This window comes from Poromitra crassiceps (genome assembly GCF_964638095.1).
Source record: "Poromitra crassiceps genome assembly, chromosome: 15".
Lineage (NCBI taxonomy): Eukaryota > Metazoa > Chordata > Actinopteri > Beryciformes > Melamphaidae > Poromitra > Poromitra crassiceps.
Window position 1 is genome coordinate 31,311,532 of NC_139634.1, and position 20,599 is coordinate 31,332,130.

The following is a 20,599-nucleotide window of genomic DNA, read 5'->3' on the forward strand; positions in this document are numbered from 1 at the left end:
TGGCAGGTGTGCGAGCCTATGCAGTGGACTTTTGTGCAGCGTGCGAGACCGACGCGAGGGGGAGATACCGCCCACTGTGTCGCTCGCCGTGTGAGGGCGGAGATTGACGAGTCTGGACACTAACTGAATACAGATAGCAATCGGCCAGCCCGTTAGCTCGGCTAACCAAAGCTGCACACACAGAGGAGAACCAGCACCTGCAGCTGAGCTTCACGTGGAAAGAGAGAGAGAGAGTGGGCACAGCATGCTGGACTGGAGAGAGAGCGAGGAGAAAGGAGGATCTAGCTGCCTCTATAAAAGATGAGGGTGGCACAGTCATGCACAAAGTGAATCAACAAAAGGCTGGAGGAGGAGGAGGAGGAAGAGGAGGAGAGGGGGTGTTGGAGCAGATATCAGTCCGTGTCTCATGGCGGCAGACACAGACGGAGGAAGCGGTGGGGGAGTGTGTGTGTGTGTGTGTGTGTGTGTGTGTGTGTGTGTGTGTGTGTGTGTGTGTGTGTGTGTGTGTGTGTGTGTGTGATGAGAGCGGGCAGATAGACAGCCCAGGAGGAGAGCTCCGACCGCAGTGGAGGGGGAGAGAGAGGGAGGGTGGAGGCGGGAGTTAAACTGGTACACCCACCTTCAAACACAAGAACAAAGACACAAACCGGCAAAAAAAGAAATGGACTGAGAGATGAGCGGGTACAGCAGCAACTGCTTGGCTTGCTTGCCCATGATGTGAGTCTATCCCTCTCCCCCCTCCTCCTCCTCCTCCTCCTCATCCTCCTCCTCCTGCCAGCCTACCTACAGATCGATGGAAAGTTTCCTCGGGGGAGCGAGCGCTCTTCCTGCAGCTCTGCCCATCCTGCATTCAGGTCCACATCAGGCCTGGCTGCTTACGCACACGCAGCTCAGCAATATGCAACACTGCAGCCAGCATCATCAAAATGCTCCTCTCCTCAGCAACGCGTGCACTGCACACCTCCCCTCGCTCTCTCTCTCCCCCCCACACCAGGCACCGAATGGCACGCAGTTCCCACTACAGCCACAGTGCGCGCTGGCTCTCCTCCAAAACCATTCGAGACACGAGTCTCTTAATTAGCCTTTTTCACTTGCCACCCAATTCACCCATTTTTTTTGTCTCTAAAAGGCAGTAAGTAACACGGGTGCAATGCAAGCAAAACATTAACGAGGGCCCCCAGCACTGGATCACCAAATGGATTGGAAGTTGGAAACCCCTCATTAATGTTTTGCTTGCACCTGTGTTACTTCCTGCCTTTTAGACACAAAATGGGTGAATTGGGTGGGAAGTGAAAAAGGCGAATGCCCTTTCACTTGCTGATCTATGCTGCCATGATGTTCCCCTCCCAAACATTCACACAAACACAATTGTTTTTCCAAGCTTATACTTATTCTTACTTTGCCTTTAGTCCTCTATCAGCGCCTCTCCAGATATCGCAGGACAACAATGGGGACAGTTAAAAATAGAGGAGCCATAGCATGGCATCATGAAGAAGTGGGTTAAATGTGACAGACCCACATGGGTTTTGGGTTTGAACATGTTCAAAACAGAGAGCACAGCCTGTTTGTGTAAGCTAACAGACCTGCTAGCAAGATCTCAGGCAAGGAGGAAAATGTGTATGACTAAGTATAACAACAGTAGTACCACAACTAGGAGTCAAATGCAGAAATGTAGCAATATGGAAAAGAGAGAATGTTGAGTTTTTATTGTTAACTTTACTTTGACTGGTCCATAGCTTGTAGTGAATGTGTGTCTATTGTAAAATAAAATAAAATAAATAAATCAGCAAGTCTTCTGATTGACTCTAATCTCTAAGCACATCATGGGACTGATCAGCACAGTAGTCAGTGAATTATTTAGCAGCAGTAGGCTGATAAAACCACCAGGGGAAATCCAGCAGTACATTGCTTTCTTTACAAAAATGGAATATATCCACCTGGGGGGAAAGAGTTACCCAACGTTGCTAAGCATAAAAAGAATTGCATCTTCAAAGACACCACTAACTTGTAAGAAAACGCCCAAAGAAAGAAAGAAAGGATTTTTACATGTAAATAATACATATGCCTTGTAGTGTTTATCTAGAAAATTGAAGATTATTCTTATTAATTTAGAGTTTTACTTCCACATCAGCAGTCATTTTCTTTCTTTTTGTTTTCTCTCTTTTTGTTTGTTCTGTTTTTAAAAGGGAAGATCTCTCATGATCTTGGAATGTTGCGCTTCAAGTGCCAGGACGCAATCTTGCACAATATACTAACACGTCAGTAGACAAATGAATGGATTGATTCTGGAGCGAGAACCATAAACACTCTGCTGAGACAAGACATGAAGAGGGATGCAGAAGATGCCTGAGTGAGAAGAACAAATAGCCGAGCAGAAAACGATCAAAAGGAATGAGAGGACCACCAGAAAGGATACGAGCGAGAGAAGAGAGCGGGGAAACTTGTCTGGAACTTCTCTTATTTCTATCCATCGATGGACAAGAAACAAAGGATTTTTGATGCTACAGGCTACGTTACTGTGATGCTACAGGCTGCGTTACTGTGATGCTACAGGCTACGTTACTGTGATGCTACAGGCTACGTTACTGTGATGCTACAGGTTACGTTACTGTGATGCTACAGGCTACGATGCTACAGGCTATGTTACTGTGATGCTACAGGCTACGATGCTACAGGCTACGTTACTGTGATGCTACAGGCTACGTTACTGTGATGCTACAGGCTACGATGCTACAGGCTACGTTACTGTGATGCTACGTTACTGTGATGCTACAGGCTACGTTACTGTGATGCTACAGGCTACGATGCTACAGGCTACGTTACTGTGATGCTACAGGCTACGTTACTGTGATGCTACAGGCTACGTGATGCTACAGGCTACGTTACTGTGATGCTACAGGCTACGTTACTGTGATGCTACAGGCTACGTTACTGTGATGCTACTGGCTATGTTATGCTACAGGCTACGTTACTGTGCATTGGAATCACTCTCAAACACGGACACACACACACACACACACACACACACACAGAGCTACTCTCACTTATTAGAAAGTGCCGCTCAGCACATGGTCGCAGACGAAAAAGAAAGTGTCGCTCATGGAGTTGCATGCTCATGGAGGGTGTGTCCCTCTTAACCAGTGATTCTCAACATTTTTCATATCAAGGACCCCTAATTGAGTCTACATTACAGCCACAGACCCCCCCCCCCCCCCCCCATTTTATCTCTGACCCAAATCTGAGAAATTCTTACTGTTAGATATGATTTTGTCCAGAATTTCATGACTGACTGTATCTGTATCAGGTAACAGTAACAGTGCGAGACTATGAGTAAAAGTCATTCTTCTAGATCCTCTAATTGTATTGACTTCTTATAAATTAAGTAACAGAAGTTTAATCATCGGGGGGAGGGTTGTTATAGTCTTGGTGGTATTTTTAGGAATGCCATACGGAACCGATGGCACTGAGTGCACGTTAACGGTGCCAGTGGGGCTAGTCACAGCCTAGTCAAGCATGAAAATAAGTGTTAATAGCTATGCTACCATGACACTATATATGACCTACAAATCTGCATTATTTATAACCTTATAACATATCTACTCAGAAATCCCACCTAAAACTCTCAACTGTATTCCCATGTCATTTTAAAGGCAACTACAATGAACTGTAGATTTGGTGACAGAACTATTCCATCATCCTCAGGCTCTATGGACCCTTTTCACGGGGACCATTTTGTGTCGAAAGGGCAGGGTAAACACAGGTGCAAGCAAAACACTAATAATGAGCGTTTCAAACTTCCATGATTGGAATTTGGAAACCCTCATTAGTGTTTTGCTCGCACCTGTGTTTATTCTGCCTTTTCGACACAAAATGGCCCCCGTGAAAAGGGTCTATTGAACTTGTCTGACCTTAACAATACAGCATAGGCAGCAGCACTAGGTAGTCGTTTGCAGGGATACTGCATGGTGAATAAATATAGACTGGCCTAGTTATAATAGTTATTACGCTGCTGCCTGTCCTCCAGGTGTCTGCAGTGGGAGGAGGGGGGACTCCAGCAGTCAGTAGGTAGGGGTCAGTCTGTACAGTAGGTGGGACAGCATGGAGGTGGGGGGGAGGGGAGGGGGTAAAAGGGGGGATTGCTGTTGACTCCGGCGCACTGCGTCCCTCATCAAATATGGTGCACCAAAGGGCTTTGAGACGGTGTAACCTTCGCCGGAGCGCTGACGTCTGCATTATGACTAGTATAGGCTAGGTGCCACCTGGACAGACAGCCTCACCTCATCTTATCAGCTTACACTAAAAGATAGCCTTATTTATACTGATAAAAAAACTGTTGCTGGCTGCAAAGTATCCGTCTGGCCTTCAGCAAATGGTAGGGTAATACATTAACACTCGAGAGGAAAAACTCCTTCTCTCTCTTTATATTAGCTCGTAGAAGATTATAGGAGCCCTGGGTCAGCCAGACTTGGGGCTGGGTATTGGCAAGGACCTCACGATATACAATACGTATCACGATACATGGGTCACGAGACGATTGTATCACGATATATTGCGATACAATACATATTGCGATATATTGCAATACTGTACATCCTTTACTGAAAATACTACTCGCTGTGGACCGCCCAGGCAGTGTAATAACATGTACATCACTTCATATTTATAACTTAGTGGACAAATTGAGTCAAAACTACGGAGTGTTGAGTGTGTTACTGAACGTACTGAAATAAAAAAGTATTCTCTTATTGTGTCACTGAACACACGGCTGTGCAAAAAATGTATAGGGCGATATATCACGATATTTTCCTGAAATATCGATACAGTATTGCGGGGAAAAATATCACAATATATTGCCGTATCGATATTATTGCACAGCGCTACTGACTGTACTTCTTGTAGTTCTACTGTTGCACTCAGAAGTCGCTCTGGATAAGAGTTTCAGGTAAAATGTGTCAAATGTAAAAGTGATAATCTGCTATCACAGCAGGTTCGCAGGGAGAACAAAAAGTGCATCATATAACAGTGAGTCAGCCTATTCCATGTTTTGTGGAAAGCCAGTGACCAATTGTAGCAGTAGTATTGAAATGTTTAACGCATATTTGAATATATTTTCAGGTCAGATCTTTATGTCTGTTTCACACAAGAGGCTTGCTAGAGTTGCCACTTGATCTCTGCCTTATACCAAACACATCCAAAAGCCAAGTGAACTTATGGCGCATTCCATTTGTATTGGGTCGAGGAATATCCCAGTTGAGTGACGTCACACCCGAGTTGACCGCGTTCCAGTAAAACAGACAGGAAACCAGCCGGGGGTCAGCTCTAGCCAGGGTAGCCATTGTTACGCGGTATTTTGTGCATACAAGCAGCATAGCAACATGTCCACAGAAAGAAAGACAGTACTATATGACTGTTTTAATGAGACAAATAAGACAGAAGTGCTCATAAACAGTATTTACTACAACTTTCACTCCTGTGGAAGGGCGGGGCTGCCATCTTGGATTTTGAGGCCAGGGCTGGTGAGGCTCCCCTGAGATCGGGGGAGGAAATCCTGACCTTTGAACTGGGCGATTCCTAGTTCCCAAAACAAATGGAATGCCCTTCTCCTTTATAGACCGAGCATGAGGCAGAGGTGGCCTAACAGATAGCTGTGACAGGACAAGACTAATTATGAGTAGCTTTTCCTCCAAGAACTGTGCGACGTGTTGCACTAAAGAGGCAACTCCTGTGAGCAGTGACAGAAAGAGACAGGCAGGCGGCGAGAGCAGCGGGGCAGCAACAATGATCAGGTGATTGATTAAAAAGCACAAGGTGGAAGCCATGGATCTGAAGCCTACAGCCTGGACTCTGGAGGGGGAGAGCAAAGTAATTAGGTTAAGTATCTGTAATCCATTTCAGCTCATTACAGCACCCATCCAAAAACATACACCCAGCCTGGTCGATCATACGGGAAGATGAATGTTTCAAATTGAATCCTAAACTAAAACTAGCCTGTTCACCCTGTTGTACTGAACATGTGAATTCAATAAATACATTGAGGCTGAGTCAATAGGTTTTACTGTGAAATGTAGGCCCAAATTATTATTATTTTACTTCACCATAGGCTCACTTAGATGAGCCTGTAGTTTTACACCCCTCATAATTAAGAATACTGATAGCTGAGTGGAAAAATAGCAGATATTATGGTTGAATCAATATCTTATTGTTGCATAGCACTTTGTGATTTGTCAATGGCGGTGCATTATTGGTGTGAGGCTTTCATTTGTGCCACAAAAGATGGCGCATCCTGGGCAGTTAGGGCGTGCACGAGAGGGGAAATGAGGACAGGGTTGTGTGGGAGTTGTGGTTTGTGTGTGAAAGTTGTGGCTTGTGTGTGTGTGTGTGTGTGTGTGTGTGTGTGTGTGTGTGTGTGTGTGTGTGTGTGTGTCTTGCTTTATCAGTGTTTATATTGCGTGAAAGAAAACTAGCTGGACTGGTGCAGAGTCCACAGCCTGCAGGCAGCAGAAACGAGTCTAGACTCGCTGTGCTGTTAAATGGGGCAAAACAATAATGCATCATCCACGGAAATGCATATGACAGGCAGGTATAGCGACAACCCTATGGTGACAACACACACAGCAATGGTGGCTTACGAGTCTGACTCGTTCTTTTACATCCATGGTCTGACTGACTGACCTACACAAACAGCAACATAACCAGGAAGTAGCCTACTGCTGTGATATAATCCAATATTCTCGTTATAGCGTCATAGAAAGTAAGTAACGCTTATTGTTGAGCTATTCATATTCTATAAGCTGAACCCAACTATGTCTAACTTACACAAAGCTTAAACAGTGTCTCAATATCCCAGATTTGAGACACTGCAGTGCAATGACAGCTCCTTACAGCTTCATGTATCCATAATGGCATGCCTATCGTAATAACAACCTACTACACCAGAATAACCGTCAGTTCTCAGTAGACACGGGCCTGTACTTTAATAAGAAGGTCAAATGTCGCTAATTATTATCATCATCATAATCATTATTTCGTGTAGCAATTAACGCTGCTCAAGAATAAAAGGCAGTTCGAGCTTCCGAGCAACAGGCACAGCGAAACAGGCATCTTTATCCTGGAACAAAATGCGCGGTAGCTAGTTGCTATAACGTTAATGCTGCGTCAAGTAGCATTAATATGAGGCGCACACGCTGCAAAGTCAACTGCGCCAGACGAGCTCGTGTTCAGCTCCTTACCTGTTAGTCAAATATCCGATTCAGATTCAAATGTCCTCTTCTGGATGATCGCCGGCTGAATATGAGGTTCTGAACTATTCATCGCATTGAGCTGACCAACCGTGATGGGGAAAATAACGTTACATCAGAAATAATAAAGGCCAGGTCGACGGCGTTGCCCCAACATAAAAAGATTAAGCGTGTGCAGCATGCAGTGAAGTCAAAGCGAGGAGGAGACTGGCGAGCTGCTGAAATGTGGCTGCAACTACATTTGCTCGGCAGCAACACGGACTGACACAATACCAGATTAAAAAAAACGGGGGGAGGAGTTGGGAGAGAAAGTGTTTGCTTTCTTTTAGATAAAATCATTACATCCTATTTTTGAGGGAACGCATTTTCACAACGAAAGCGGCGAGCTATTATAATCAAGGTAGGCTATGACGTCACCAGCAGGTAAACAAGCGGCGAATACGGCTTCTCATCAGGACTCATTTTCTGCAGGCTGCAGCTATGGGTTTACACTTTACTGTTAATTATATTTCCCTGTAACTAACATTGTGTGAAATTACTACGCATAGTAGAAATCCTTTCACAGGCCAGGTCACTTCACTGATGTAATGTGAATCACCGGGTGTGTCTGTTTTTTATTATTATTTTTTTTTTCATTTTCTGATCACGCAAGTTCTGTTCAAATTAATATTTAATTTGAATGTAAACCAAGATTTCAACCTCTTCTGAATGCATTTAAAGTTACACTGAAAAATCATGTACCTACTATTTTCCCGGGTGCAAGGTAGATATTTTCGACCAACACTGTGCATCCGGTCGCCCCACTCTGCTTCACAATAAAAGCCATTGGAGGTAGGCTGCATCTGCTGCATCATGTGAACAATTTGCTTTCCAGCACTTTTTATTCGTAGAGGTACAGCTGATCCAAAACGACTAGCAGCTAATATGCAGCCAAAGGCCAGCCGGGCTGATAGCTCCACACTATCTGTGTGTGTAATAAGAGTGATACATTGCTTTACATATTATGATAGCTGTCATTATCAGAGTTTAAATGGTTGACAGACAGTAAAACGAAACTGTAGTGTCGACTGTATTTAGCCTTTAAACTAAGCAAAATCCAAATCCATGTGGGACCACTAAATGTAGGTTTATTACAATTATATTACACACACACACACACACACACACACACACACACACACACACACACAGACAGACAGACAGACAGACAGACAGACACACACACACACACACACACACACACACACACACACACACACACACACACACACACACACACACACACACACACACACACACACACACACACACACGTATAGGTACATTTCAGGATAATTATTTTCTGCAAAATGATTGAACTCAGTAATAGCCAGCTGGTTCCTCTACTTGGGCATCATGCAGCCCGAGGGGCCAGAATGGTTCTGCCTGACCCAGGAGGTCTACAAACCACACATTTTACTTATGAAGCTAAAAAACAATTTTGAATGAGAGGACATACATTGGCTGTTTGGAGTGAGTTTCAATATAATAAATGCAGATTCTTTTCTATAATTTAATCTAGTGATAAAATTAGAGGTTACGGCATGACAATATTTTTCTGCAACAATCTGGGTTTCTCATGTGCCCCCCCCCCCCCCCAAAAGAGCCCACCCCTGCTCTATCAAGACCTCTGAAAATAAAGCTGGAAAAAAGAGAAGTCCACCTCTTACCTAACCCTAAAAAATAACCATGTGATTGTAATGTCAGCCCGAAACAATGAAATATCCATGCAGGAAGTTTGAATTTATTTTAAAATTACTTTAGCCCTCCCTGCTGGTGTAGCAGAGGTTTGCAAGTGCGACACAAACCCTGCAGTCAATCTTGTGTGCACATCATATGATCAGCATGACAAAAGGACATTAGAGGAGAGATGTTTGAGTATGGTGAATAAAACACACAATAATTCAGTAAATGTAAAGTTTTTTTTTATTTTATAAAACTTGGGACACATTCAGTAAACACATAACATTAGCAAGTATTCTACACATTGAGGTAAGTATCAAATCTCCATTCTCCTTTTTCACCACCGCTACACAATCACTTCAAAAACAGTCCGACACATGAATTTGGCATACATACATATAGTTACTCACAAACAGTAGCATATTTCAGATTTTGAGCAGATTTCCTTATTCAAATGAGTGTCAGTCTCCCCCTGCCCCCCCCTCCCTTTTAGATGCATTTACATTATGCTACATCAATACAGCTCAGTTCTGTGTAACCCTGGAAGGCTTAAGTGATCATAGGACCGTCTGGGACTGGGGGTAGCTAAACCAGCCTTTCCTTTCTGTCAAGGAAATGTGTCGACTACAAACTTCATTTGTGACAAAGAATTACAACCAAGATTGATAAATAGATGTGCGTCAATTAAAAACTGTCCATGGTTAAAATAGAAAACAGTTCAGGCCTATTTCAACGGTATAGCTACTAACCATTAGCAATAGACCAGGCAAATCTGACACACTCAAAAGTTTTAAGACACCCAGCTGCCCCTGCTTGGTCCCCCCCACTACCACTGTTCTACATTGTCCACGTAGTCCTCCATGGTGTCATTCTCCTCCAGATCCCACCAGTCTGGGAGTAGCACCTCAGGCTCTCCATCAGCCTTTCCCCTCTGCCTCCCCTCGGTCGGCAGAGAGTGGCTCTCGGGCCGACGGGGTGTTTGCGTGGGTTTCGGTGGCCTCCCTAGCCTCGGTGTGAGCCTTCCGCGGAGCCGCCTCCTCTCCTGCTGCCGCCTCTCCCTGGCCTGCCTGCGCTCCTGCTGCCTTGCCACCTGGAAGCGCTGCAGGAACAGATCCCGGGCGTACTCGTACAGGTCCACGTCCCACCGGTTCAGCTGCCGGATTCTGCGCTGCGTCTCGGAAGCTACGTCAACGCTGGCGGCGCGTGTGCCGTTGAGCTGTGTGAATGGCGCGATGAACTCCAAGTTGAAGGTGCGCTCAAACAGGTACTGGGTCTTTCGCTGGTACTCAGTCAGCCCGAAGAAGGCCATGTCTCGCAGGTTACGTTTGGCACTCTCCAGCAGTACCACCCAGCGCTCTTCCTCGCTCATAGCAGAGACATTGTAGCAGCCCACCAGGTTGAGGTCGGCCAGCATGCGGGTCTGCCGGTTGCTGGCCAGGTTGTAGGGGCAGTCCATGAACTCCGGCAGAGTGCAACCTGACCAGTCATCTCCTGAGTAGCAGCTAGGAAGCTCCATCAATGTGGGCGCACGTCCATGACACACGTGTAGAGAGGCCTTCCATGTGGCACCGCGCTGGACATGGCGCCACTCACTCAGGTAGCGCCACACCGGGTCCCGTAAGATGGTTATATAATAATAGTTCCTACTGGAGAGAAAAGAGTACATACATTAGCAGCAAGTCAGCTTAACAAGGAGTTTACAGTGATGTCACCACAAAGTACCACTCACATTTGCTCTGTCACCAACCTTGGCAGGGTCTTGGGAGCCTCCTGCGTGTCCATGCGTGACGGGACACAGTTGGTGAGTTCAGTCCAGTCCGCGTGAAGCCCACAGCTCCAACCGGTGGAGAAACGGGAGAAGAGCCATGTTTCTTTTTTACCTGGCCGGTAACAGGTACATTTCTTCTGACCCGTGTGACACTCACAAGGCCTCTCGAGTTGAATGTTCCGCACCAAATGACGGCCGAAAGTCGTGCCGCCAGTCTTTTGAATGTGCAGAAAAACTATGACATCATCGCCTTTGATATTAAAGTCTACGGCGCGATTCAAGTCCACCTTTGAGAAGTTGAAACGCGGAACAAAGCGGACCAGAGCGCCGTCCTCTGCAATGTACGGGTCCTTTGAGAGCCCGTCTCTTACTTCATTACCACCAACAGTCCGGGATCCAGTGGCACTGCCAGCACCGACCGACGATAACAAGGATCCCAGGTGCAACAGCTGGCACTCGGACCTACTCGGACAAACATACTGGATCACAATGACGCCAAAGAGCAACACCATTAGCAGGACGATCAACAGCCGATGGTTGTTGCAGGACTTTTCATCCATCTTCCAGGAACAGACAGAGAAACATTACTCAGGCAGTCCGATCCCCTGCCTCGGCTGGGGAAACTCGGAGAATCATTTTGGCTAGCAGCGGCCAAAACAATAACAATTCAAGCAGCTGCTAGCTAACCATTTGCTCATGCTAAGCTAACCAGAGTGTCGACTGATTTCCAAACAAAAGGTCTAACGTTATACGCAAATATCTTACGTTATCACAGTATTTCGTACTGTAACGTACGTTAGTAGCACAGCGCTCGAGTCTCATTGAAGGATCGCATGTAGCTTGTTCGTAGCAACAGTCTTGCCAAACACTCCAGTATCATATTCCCCGTCTCCCCCTCCATCACATTTATTACCGATCCTTGACCTTTCTTCCCAGCAGTCTGTGCGCTGGATCAGTTGGTGAGGATGACGTCACATTCCTGTTTTGGGTGGTGGCCAATTAAATTATTAAAATTAAATAAATAAGATTAGCTAATTTAATAGATATAGAATAGCCCTTCCTTTCTGGTCTTAAAGTTGGCATCTGATTCGCAGCTTCCGATTGGAATTTCAATTTTCCGATCAACCTTAAAAAGTGGCATAGCGCCTCTAGATGGCGTGGTTCAATCATTTTCAAGCTAGTTCATAAACTGAAAAACATAGTAGGCCTAGGGGGGAGATGAAATGAGAATAAATTATAGAATGAATCCTGCATTTTGTTCGTTTTTATTGTAGCATGTTATTCTTATTGACCTCAAAAACGTTATCCTATTTGTGTAAACTTGGGAAAAAGAGTTGATTTCAGTTTTCCCCCCATCTAGACCAGTGTTTCTCAACTGGTGGGTCGGGCACCCAAAAGTGGGTCGCTCATAATCTGACTTTGTACTCGTTAGTCTGTTTTGTCATTTATCTTTGATATCCTTGAGTATTAGGTTTGTCAGAGCAACATAAACCGGCACAAAATGTTTATTTGCAGTATAGGCTTGTGACACCACTCTGTGTTTGTGGCGTGATGTCACCTGCGAAACAATGACGACACGACCTGTTCTTGCCCTGCATTCACGTGCTATTGCATAATAGTGGACAATTTAATGTCCTACTTTGGAAATTTCATATAATTACAATCATCAAAATTGGATGAAGTTGTGAAGGCTGATAACATTTTGCTATAGCCTACCTATGATATGACGACTCAATGATGACCTTTAATCTACAGTCAAGCAGAATAAAACACATACACATGTATCTTTATTGCACATTTGTAGCTAGCCAGACTAACTATGATGACCAACACTTGTTTAAATTAGGCCACAAATGTTCCACGTTTTTTTGTTTGGCAAAACAAATGATTGTAAATCTGAATAATGTGGGCTTCCTGCTTTCTATAATACTTTCGGTACAGCATTCGGAATGCAGTGTCTACTGATTTGTATTGCCCTGAAGAAGCCAAGGCCTTACAATGTAAACATATTCAATCTCCGTTTAACAGTGTCAGTCCTTGTATCAATAGCTCTTTAACTAGGCTAAATTATCAGAATGTCTGGCCCTCTACACATCAACACCTATCTACTCAAAAAGCTTCTATGTTGCAACTAGTAGGCGACGCACTTATTCATGGTTTTGAAGGAAGTTTAACTATGTATTAGTGGTTAACTACCGAACAAAAGACAAAATTCTTTCAAGTAACTTCTTGGAATTAAAACATCCACAACCATTTAAATATTGGCAGTCTTTATTTCAACAAGACTAGGAAATGTTGTTTAATATACATTTTCTCTTACAATTTAACATCTATCTCATCTTGTTTTTCCATAACATTTAGGAGATACTCTGACAAGTAAAAATCTGGTGTAGTGTTATGGCCTCTTTTAGAGACATCTAAAACGGCTGCCCTTTATTTACACATTTATTCTTTTCACTCACTCATTCTCTCCTCAGAATATGAGTCCATTCTGTTCTTGTGGGCCAAAGGCAGATGGAAGAGTTTCATCAACTGTCTAGATCAACTTTGAGAGTCGCTAGACTGTAGTTGCTCTATAGATCAGATGAACAATATCCAGCAGCTGGACCAACTCCCGCCAGCTGGAAAATGTTGCTGCCCTGGCCCGCAAGCACAGACATTTTGCCATCATCACCCAAAACATTTCCTCTCCGTGTTTTAGAAAGTTGGGTTTCATCACACACAGCACAACTCTCCCACATGACACTGAACACATGCACAAGCCCTTGTAGAAATGTTGGCGGTACACAGGAACAAAAGAATTGAACCAGTGACATACAGAATTCATGTCAATTTGAGCTGTCAAATCACAGCTTCAAAATCTTAAATCAAGGCTTCAATATTTTACATGGGTTGCATAGATGTTTCTGCTGCTTGGACACCAAATCCTTCAAAGTCTGATTCTTACTGTCGATGTCCTCACTGATTTGTTCCGAGTCTTCACAACTGGAATGATCATCATTAGGAACCTTCTTTTTTTTTTACGAAGGAAATCTCACGTGAGCTTAGAATAAACCTGACAAATTCATAGCCAAACAAGAGGCACAAAGGTTGTGAGCAAACTTCCATGTCCAGTATTTACCAAACATCCGAACAATAGCCAATTCTTTTAGACCTGCAGACAAACTTGAAACACGCAAATCCATTTTTACATTTTTACAAAATGCATATTTTAACCCCCCCCCCCCCCCCCAATCTGATACCGGTACAAATAAATCAGTTATTTTGTAAAAGTATTAATATGTATAATCTAAATTATGTATACCAATACATTCTGAATACTGTATTTTGGAGATACTTTTGTCAGTACTAGAAGCATGTCTGCAAAGGCATTAAAAATACATGCATAATTTACTGTACAAAAGCAACTTGAGGCAGCATATAATGTTAGAGATGAAATGGCCAGGCAATGCAACTCACAGGCCAGATTATCAAATTAAAAGAAAATCTCATGTTGTGCTTGTGAGTCAGCTACAACACACTTGAAAAAAAAAATAGAATTTGAACAGACAACAGATACAAGTGTCTGCCTTGACCAGTCATTAACATCTACATTCTTTTTTGACATAAAGAAGTAGCTAATATTGTACCAACGTTTAAAAAAAAGGCACCATGTATCAATTTTGGTAGCAATTGTGATAAAACTTCAACATTTGAGTTGAAATGACAGAATGTGAGGATGAAGGTAGATAGGTCAAATGAGTCCATTTACACTGACGCAGGCCATCGACGTAGAGAGGTACAAGTGTGTATCGTGGGACGGGGGTGAGGGGCGAAGAAGAGCCCCAAAAGCTGTGCACACTGACCAAAGTGCCCCCAAAACTGTGCACACCGACCACTCCCACCAGCGCCTAAAAACTAACAGTAAAATCCACTGTAGTACCTAATATATATCTTCATACCAAAAATAGCTAGAAAAACACCTCTTCAACATAAAAACCCTGTATTAAAATAATCTTACCTATCTTGATTTAATTTGATCAACGCCCTGTCTTTTGTTCCTCCTCTCCTCTCTAGTTTATCTGAAACGCTCTGAACATCCAAGCCGCCGCCTCTCCTCTTCAAAGAAGTAAGACTGTATAGAGTCCGATACTTTTCTGCTGAACTGAGCTTACAGTACCAAACGGCATTCAGGACTTGTCAGCTTTGCCTTCTTTAGGGGTAATGCCAGGGGGAGTTCCTCTCCTTGGTTACCATGCACCAGGATGTCTGCCACATATCTAACTCTATCAGACATTTTCAATTCGAACATTGCTAGTTTGCATTGACAATGAGAGCATGCATGAGGTATGATCTTACTAGTGAACTGGTTTAAGCTGAGACAATTTGGGGGGGGGGGGGGGGGGGGGGGGGGCTGTCGTTTAGGTTGTGGTAATCCTTATAATATACATACAATATGCATGTTTGGGCACACAGAGTGCTCCAAAAGCTCTTGTAAAGAATGACTCCCTCTCCAGGCGAAGCAGGGAAATGCCTGTGTTGTCATTTCTTTCATAGTATTTCTGACAGACGAGCCGACTTCTGCACTCTGTAGCTCTGAGAAGAGCTCCGAAAAGCAAACTGGGGGGGAAAAATGTGACTGTAGTGTTCTTGAGTCAGGATCAATAGCATTGATCTTGACTATCTTCATCATTTCTGACTGGCTGACATCTTAAAACGGAAGCGCAGCCACACACGTCAGAATACACGTGCGCAGACACAATCATACACAACGATCACAAATAAAAACACTACGTGCTACATTATTCCTTTGTTGATCTCTGGTGAATGGAAATGCATCGGTGAAAAGGCAGAAGAAAATGTCGTCAGAAATACGCAGATGTGTCCCACCACAGGCACTCGGCATTCAACCAAGTGTCTTGCTTCCTACTCATCTAACTCTGACGACAATCAGTTAGGAAGACACAAAAATGAATCGTGGGATTAAATTGCCAAGTAACAAAAAAATGACACACTGTTCATAATGTTGCAAGAGGAATCATAGCTCCAAAGGGCCTTAAGGAGTAAAGGTTTATCCAAAAAAGGGGGGGGTGGGATGTGAAAAACTTTTTTGGGAAGAAAATCATATCGTTGTACACTGATGTCCTTAAAAAAAATACAAACAAATAATTAAAAGTGAAGTTATTGTAATATTAATAAGAGTCTTCCCCCCCAATGGCGGACAGACCAAGGTCCTGAAGGCAGTCTTTTTAAAGTCTCTCTGACAGTTTTTCCCCTTCGCTCCGTCGTTCCTTCGCGTTTGCTTCCTTTCCCCCGCCTGGAGCAGTTTTATCTCAAGTGGGGGGCGAGCAGGGCGAGGGCCAGCCCGCACAGCGCCAGCGCCACGCTGCCCTGCGACATGCGGCCGCCGCCCGTGTCGTCCCGGTGGACCGGGACCACGCGGGGTTTGACGGGGTTGGGTGGAGTGGAGAAGTAGATGTCGTCCGTCTCGCACGACGCAGAGTCACAACCGCTGCCGCTCTCCTCTCCTCCTCCGCTAGCGTCTTCATCTGGAGAAAAAAAGACACAAACACGGGGGTCAGAGGTCGGCGAAGGGGGAAGCGATGAGAGCAGGAGAATCAGAAGTCGACATGTCCTCACCGTTATCGATGGAGATGTCGTTGCCGCTGTGCGCTGCCTTGAGCCAGCTTGTCATTTCCTTCAAAGCGGCAATCTGACCACGGATCACAATGTCTGGCTTTGTGATGTCCACATCCACATCGGGGTTTGACACCTGATTGGCCAATCCGTTGCCAATGACAACTGACTCATACCTATGTAAAGTAAGAGTGAACGTGAATGTGCAGCTAGAGATGTATGGTTAAGTACAGAGCTGAGTAGCTAACAACAGGGTTCCCACACATTTCCATTGAGAAAATGTCAAAACCTTTCCATTACTTTTCAAGTCACTGCATCACATTACATGGAAGCTATTGAAAAAACATGAATTTTCCATAAAAAATATTGATATAAAATACAAGTAAATATATATATATATATATATTATTAATTAATACACAGGACAAGATGTTACTATCCCTTGTGCCAAAATCCGAGGAAAAACACATTTAGAAGCCCAATCCAGAATAAAACAAGCTAACAGGCTAACAAACTAATAAACAAGACACAAATCACCAGTTACCTACCCTAGCCAACAGCAGTATGAAGCATGTCATTGGGGTTTTCAAGTGGGCACCTTCCTTCACCGACGTTTCGTTAAGTTAGGCCCACGACACCTCAAGAAGGCTTAACGGTGTAATCCAGCGTCCTGGAAACACCCCCCTCCATGCTACCACCGCACAACTGCATATTACCTCACTATCTAAGCCTAGCTATCCAGGTCGATTCGGTATGACATTCCTGACTACACCACCACTGTCAATGATTCAGCCCTGTTGATGCGGACCGTTAATCATGACCACCAACAAACAATCCCTAACTACACCACCACTGTCAATGATTCAGCCCTGTTGATGCGGACCGTTAATCATGACCAACAAACAATCCCTAACTACACCACCACCGTCAATGATTCAGCCCTGTTGATGCGGACCGTTAATCATGACCAACAACAAACAATCCCTAACTACACCACCACTGTCAATGATTCAGCCCTGTTGATGCGGACCGTTAATCATGACCAACAACAAACAATCAATCTGACCTTAGCGAGCTCCCAGCTAGCATGTTTCCTCCTTATCCACAGCCATTCACTTGCTCGTTCTGCTGCCCGAGACATGTTGCTAACCGCAAGTTTCAGGCTCCGTCCCCGAATGCCCAACTCAGTTAGTAAGGCAATAACGGACTTTGCCACAAAACCACGGCAGCCCACCTCTACAGGCCGCACTCGAGCCCTCCAACCTCGCTGCTCTGCCTCTGCTGCCATTTCAGCATACCTAGCTTTCTTGCGCTCATAAGCCTCCTCAACTCGATCTTCCCACGGGACTGTGAGTTCGATAAAATAAACTCTCTTCTCTACCTCAGACCACAGTAACAAGTCCGGACGTAGCCGGGTGCTAACTATATATGCTGGGATGACTAGCTGTTCATTCAAGTCAACCCTCATTTCCCAGGCTCCACCTACACTTAGCTGCCCTAACTTGTGCCTGACCTTAATTGGTCTAATCTTTTCTCCCTCACGTACAAATTTGATCTGTCTATTCTCTTTGCCAACAACTAGAGAATTTACTTCTAGCCGCTTTTCTCAACTGCAGCTGCCAAACATTTCAACACCTGGTTGTGACGCCAGGTGTATCGCCCCTGGAGAGACTGACCTTACACCCTGACAGTATATGCCTCAATGTACATACACTAGAACACAACGGGCAGGCACCATCCTCGCCCAACCACTGATTTAAGTTCTGGGGAGATGGCAGCACATCATAAGTAGCCCCTAGAATAAATCTAATTCTGCTGGCCTCATGCTCCACAACTCTCTCCACTTCAACTTTCTCTTCTCTACACTCTCCCAGTTCACCCACTGTCCTTGCTTTGCCTGCGACACTGCCTTAGTACATCTTACTGCCTCCTCTTGCTATGTACTTCTTCAACTACATCTTCCTCTTTTCTATTACTGATGCTTGTTCCACACAGGTTTCCCTATGCACAACCCTAAGCCTCCACGCCCATGCTGCACCTGACCTATGATATCCCTGTGTCTAAGAGCTGACTGTGCTTGCTGTACTGCCTCCTTTGGGTTCCACTTCCTCCTGTTTTAACTGTGGCGCTACACTCCTAACCACTGGATCCTTTGACTGAGTCAGAGTCATTTCCAGTCTAACCTTAGCACACTTGAACTCCTCTGTCAGGCTAGATAATGGCAATTCCAATATGCCTTTCCATATAAGGCTACACTGCTTAGGCAGCGTGGACTCCGAGCCATTTCTAAGAATGAGTTAATCATCCTTTCTAGCTTTTCTACCTTGAAAGGGGAACCTCATACACTGTTCAGTGGCCACATCAACCGAGGCAACAATCAAACTGCAAACACCACAACTTTAACTTTCCTGGGAGCCCGCGACTTGTCTATACTTGAAATACCTTGAATCATTTCCTGCCTCACCTCCTCAAACTGTCCCTTATCACTGAGACTTGCATCATACCATCTCCCAAACTCTTGACTGGTTTCTCTAAACACTGTAGGCACCACCTCATCATTTATAACAAACTTCTTACCTACTACCCTCCCTTTAATGATTGAAATACTCCTGGACTTACTTGGCTTCACTTTCATTCTAGCCACTGCAGATTACTATTTAACTTATCCAACAATCTGCTAGTACATGGAGCGGTTGACGTCATAGTCGTCATGTCATCCATGTATGCCCTAATTGAGGGAGCCGCAGCCCTCCCTCCGCTGCTTCTCACCCACTACCCATTTTGAAGCCCTAATAATGATCTCCATTGCCATGGTAAAAGCTAATGGGAAATTGTACACCCTGCCATAATGCCTATCTCCAGCTGCTGCCAAGCTGTAGTGTACTCTGCTGTGGTAAAGCAGAGTTGAATATCTAAGAAGTAGGCTTTAACTAAGCTCTTTATACTACCTGGCACTCTAAAGAAATCAAAGGCCTCTATATATATATAATATATATATATATATATATATAGATTTTGGAGTCAGTGGGTCACATGGAAACATGGAAGTTATATAAAAAAGTCCATACAAATAAATAAATAAATATCTATATCTATCTCTCTCTCTATATATATAGCGGCGATATAAACAATATTTCTAGTCCAATATAAAAAGATGAATTCCATGACTTTTCCAAAACTTTAAGGCTTTTACTAATTCTATGACTTTTCCAGGCCTGGAAAACGATATTTTGAAACTCCATGACTTTTCCATCCTGCTTCTCTCCTTCATCCATCCTCTCCTGTAACAATACTGTTCACATTTCTCATTTGTGTGTGTGTGTGTGTTGTGTGTGTGTGTGTGTGTTGTGTGTGTGTGTGGTGTGTGTGTGTGTGAGAACGCTCTTACCTGCTTTTTGCTGTTCCGTTCCAGCAGTCGTCCCCTGGTGCGATCCTCTCGCCGCACACACAGTGTCTGGCAGCGTGGACCAGAACTTCTTAGCATGTTCAACTTCTTCTTCACGTCTGTCGTCTGGGAGAAAACAGGCATATTCACACCACCTTATCCTCACCTTTGTGCAGGCACCAATGGGAGGCACACGCTTATTTAAAACAGAGCCAGCACTGTGATGTCGATTTTCATAGAACCTTACCAGTCTATCCAGGCTGGTCCCAGCAGCGGTTGTAGGCCTGGCATCAGTGCTGTAGGGGCGAAGCGACCTGTGAGCCCGTTTCTTTGACGAACGACGGAACGGAGGGTCTTGCTTTGCTTGGGCTGGCCACATCCCTGGAAGACCTGGAAGAGGTGACGAGCGGACAGAGAAGTGAGTGGAATCAATGGATATATTACGCTCTCTCTCTTTACTCCAAGTGATGATGAAAATGTACTGCCTTTTTGTGACACTTGCATGCTGTTCTCTTGCATGTTCATGATGGCCTCTGAGATCTTCACCGTCGATGGGGTCCATGACAGATTCAAATTAAAGGGACCCTCGAGGCCTCTCAGCAGGACTTAGCATGGCATCTGAAAATCAAACGAGTTACAAGACACACACACGCACACGCACACACACACACACACACACACACACACACACACACACACAGAACATTAGAAATTGATTCAAAAACAAAAACAGCAATTTCAGTTACATGAACTACCACTACGGAGGAATGTGCAAAATAAATTTTTGGAGTGGGCTCCGAGTGGTCTGAAGCTCGCTGTGGCCACTCGGTACGTGGTGGCCTTAGTTTACATCACTCTTGGCTAGATCCT

At 44.5% G+C, this 20,599-nt stretch overlaps 2 protein-coding genes across 3 annotated transcripts in view; both read right to left on the reverse strand.

Annotated features, from left to right (window-relative positions):
• Positions 1-9,483: 9,483 nt before the first annotated feature.
• Positions 9,484-11,626, reverse strand: hs6st2 (heparan sulfate 6-O-sulfotransferase 2). Of its 2 annotated transcripts, none has more exons than XM_083652241.1 (2): positions 10,708-11,626; positions 9,484-10,606 (listed from the first exon to the last, which is right to left on the reverse strand). In XM_083652241.1, the coding sequence occupies exons 1-2, from the start codon at positions 11,286-11,288 to the stop codon at positions 9,787-9,789; spliced, it is 1,401 nt and encodes a 466-aa protein (XP_083508367.1). In that variant the 5' UTR covers positions 11,289-11,626; the 3' UTR covers positions 9,484-9,786. The 2 variants fall into 2 exon arrangements, with proteins under 2 accessions (XP_083508367.1, XP_083508366.1); XM_083652240.1 differs by having other exon boundaries at positions 10,690-11,626.
• Positions 11,627-12,996: 1,370 nt separating this feature from the next.
• gpc4 (glypican 4) overlaps positions 12,997-20,599 on the reverse strand; it is a 52,955-nt gene continuing 45,352 nt past the window's right edge. The window contains 9 exon segments of the mRNA XM_083651855.1: positions 12,997-16,256; positions 16,348-16,520; positions 19,733-19,787; positions 19,790-19,828; positions 19,831-19,855; positions 19,977-20,035; positions 20,038-20,119; positions 20,189-20,320; positions 20,322-20,347. Of these exon segments, the coding sequence (XP_083507981.1) occupies positions 16,036-16,256; positions 16,348-16,520; positions 19,733-19,787; positions 19,790-19,828; positions 19,831-19,855; positions 19,977-20,035; positions 20,038-20,119; positions 20,189-20,320; positions 20,322-20,347 (812 nt within the window). The 3' untranslated portion in view covers positions 12,997-16,035.

Bases quoted from the DNA above. Each gene is read 5' to 3' on its own strand.
- hs6st2 (XM_083652240.1), bottom strand. From the start codon at position 11,288: ATGGATGAAAAGTCCTGCAACAACCATCGGCTGTTGATCGTCCTGCTA. The intron at 10,607-10,689 runs GTGAGTGGTACT...TTTTCTCTCCAG, and splicing joins AGGTTGGTGACAGAGCAAAT to TAGGAACTATTATTATATAA.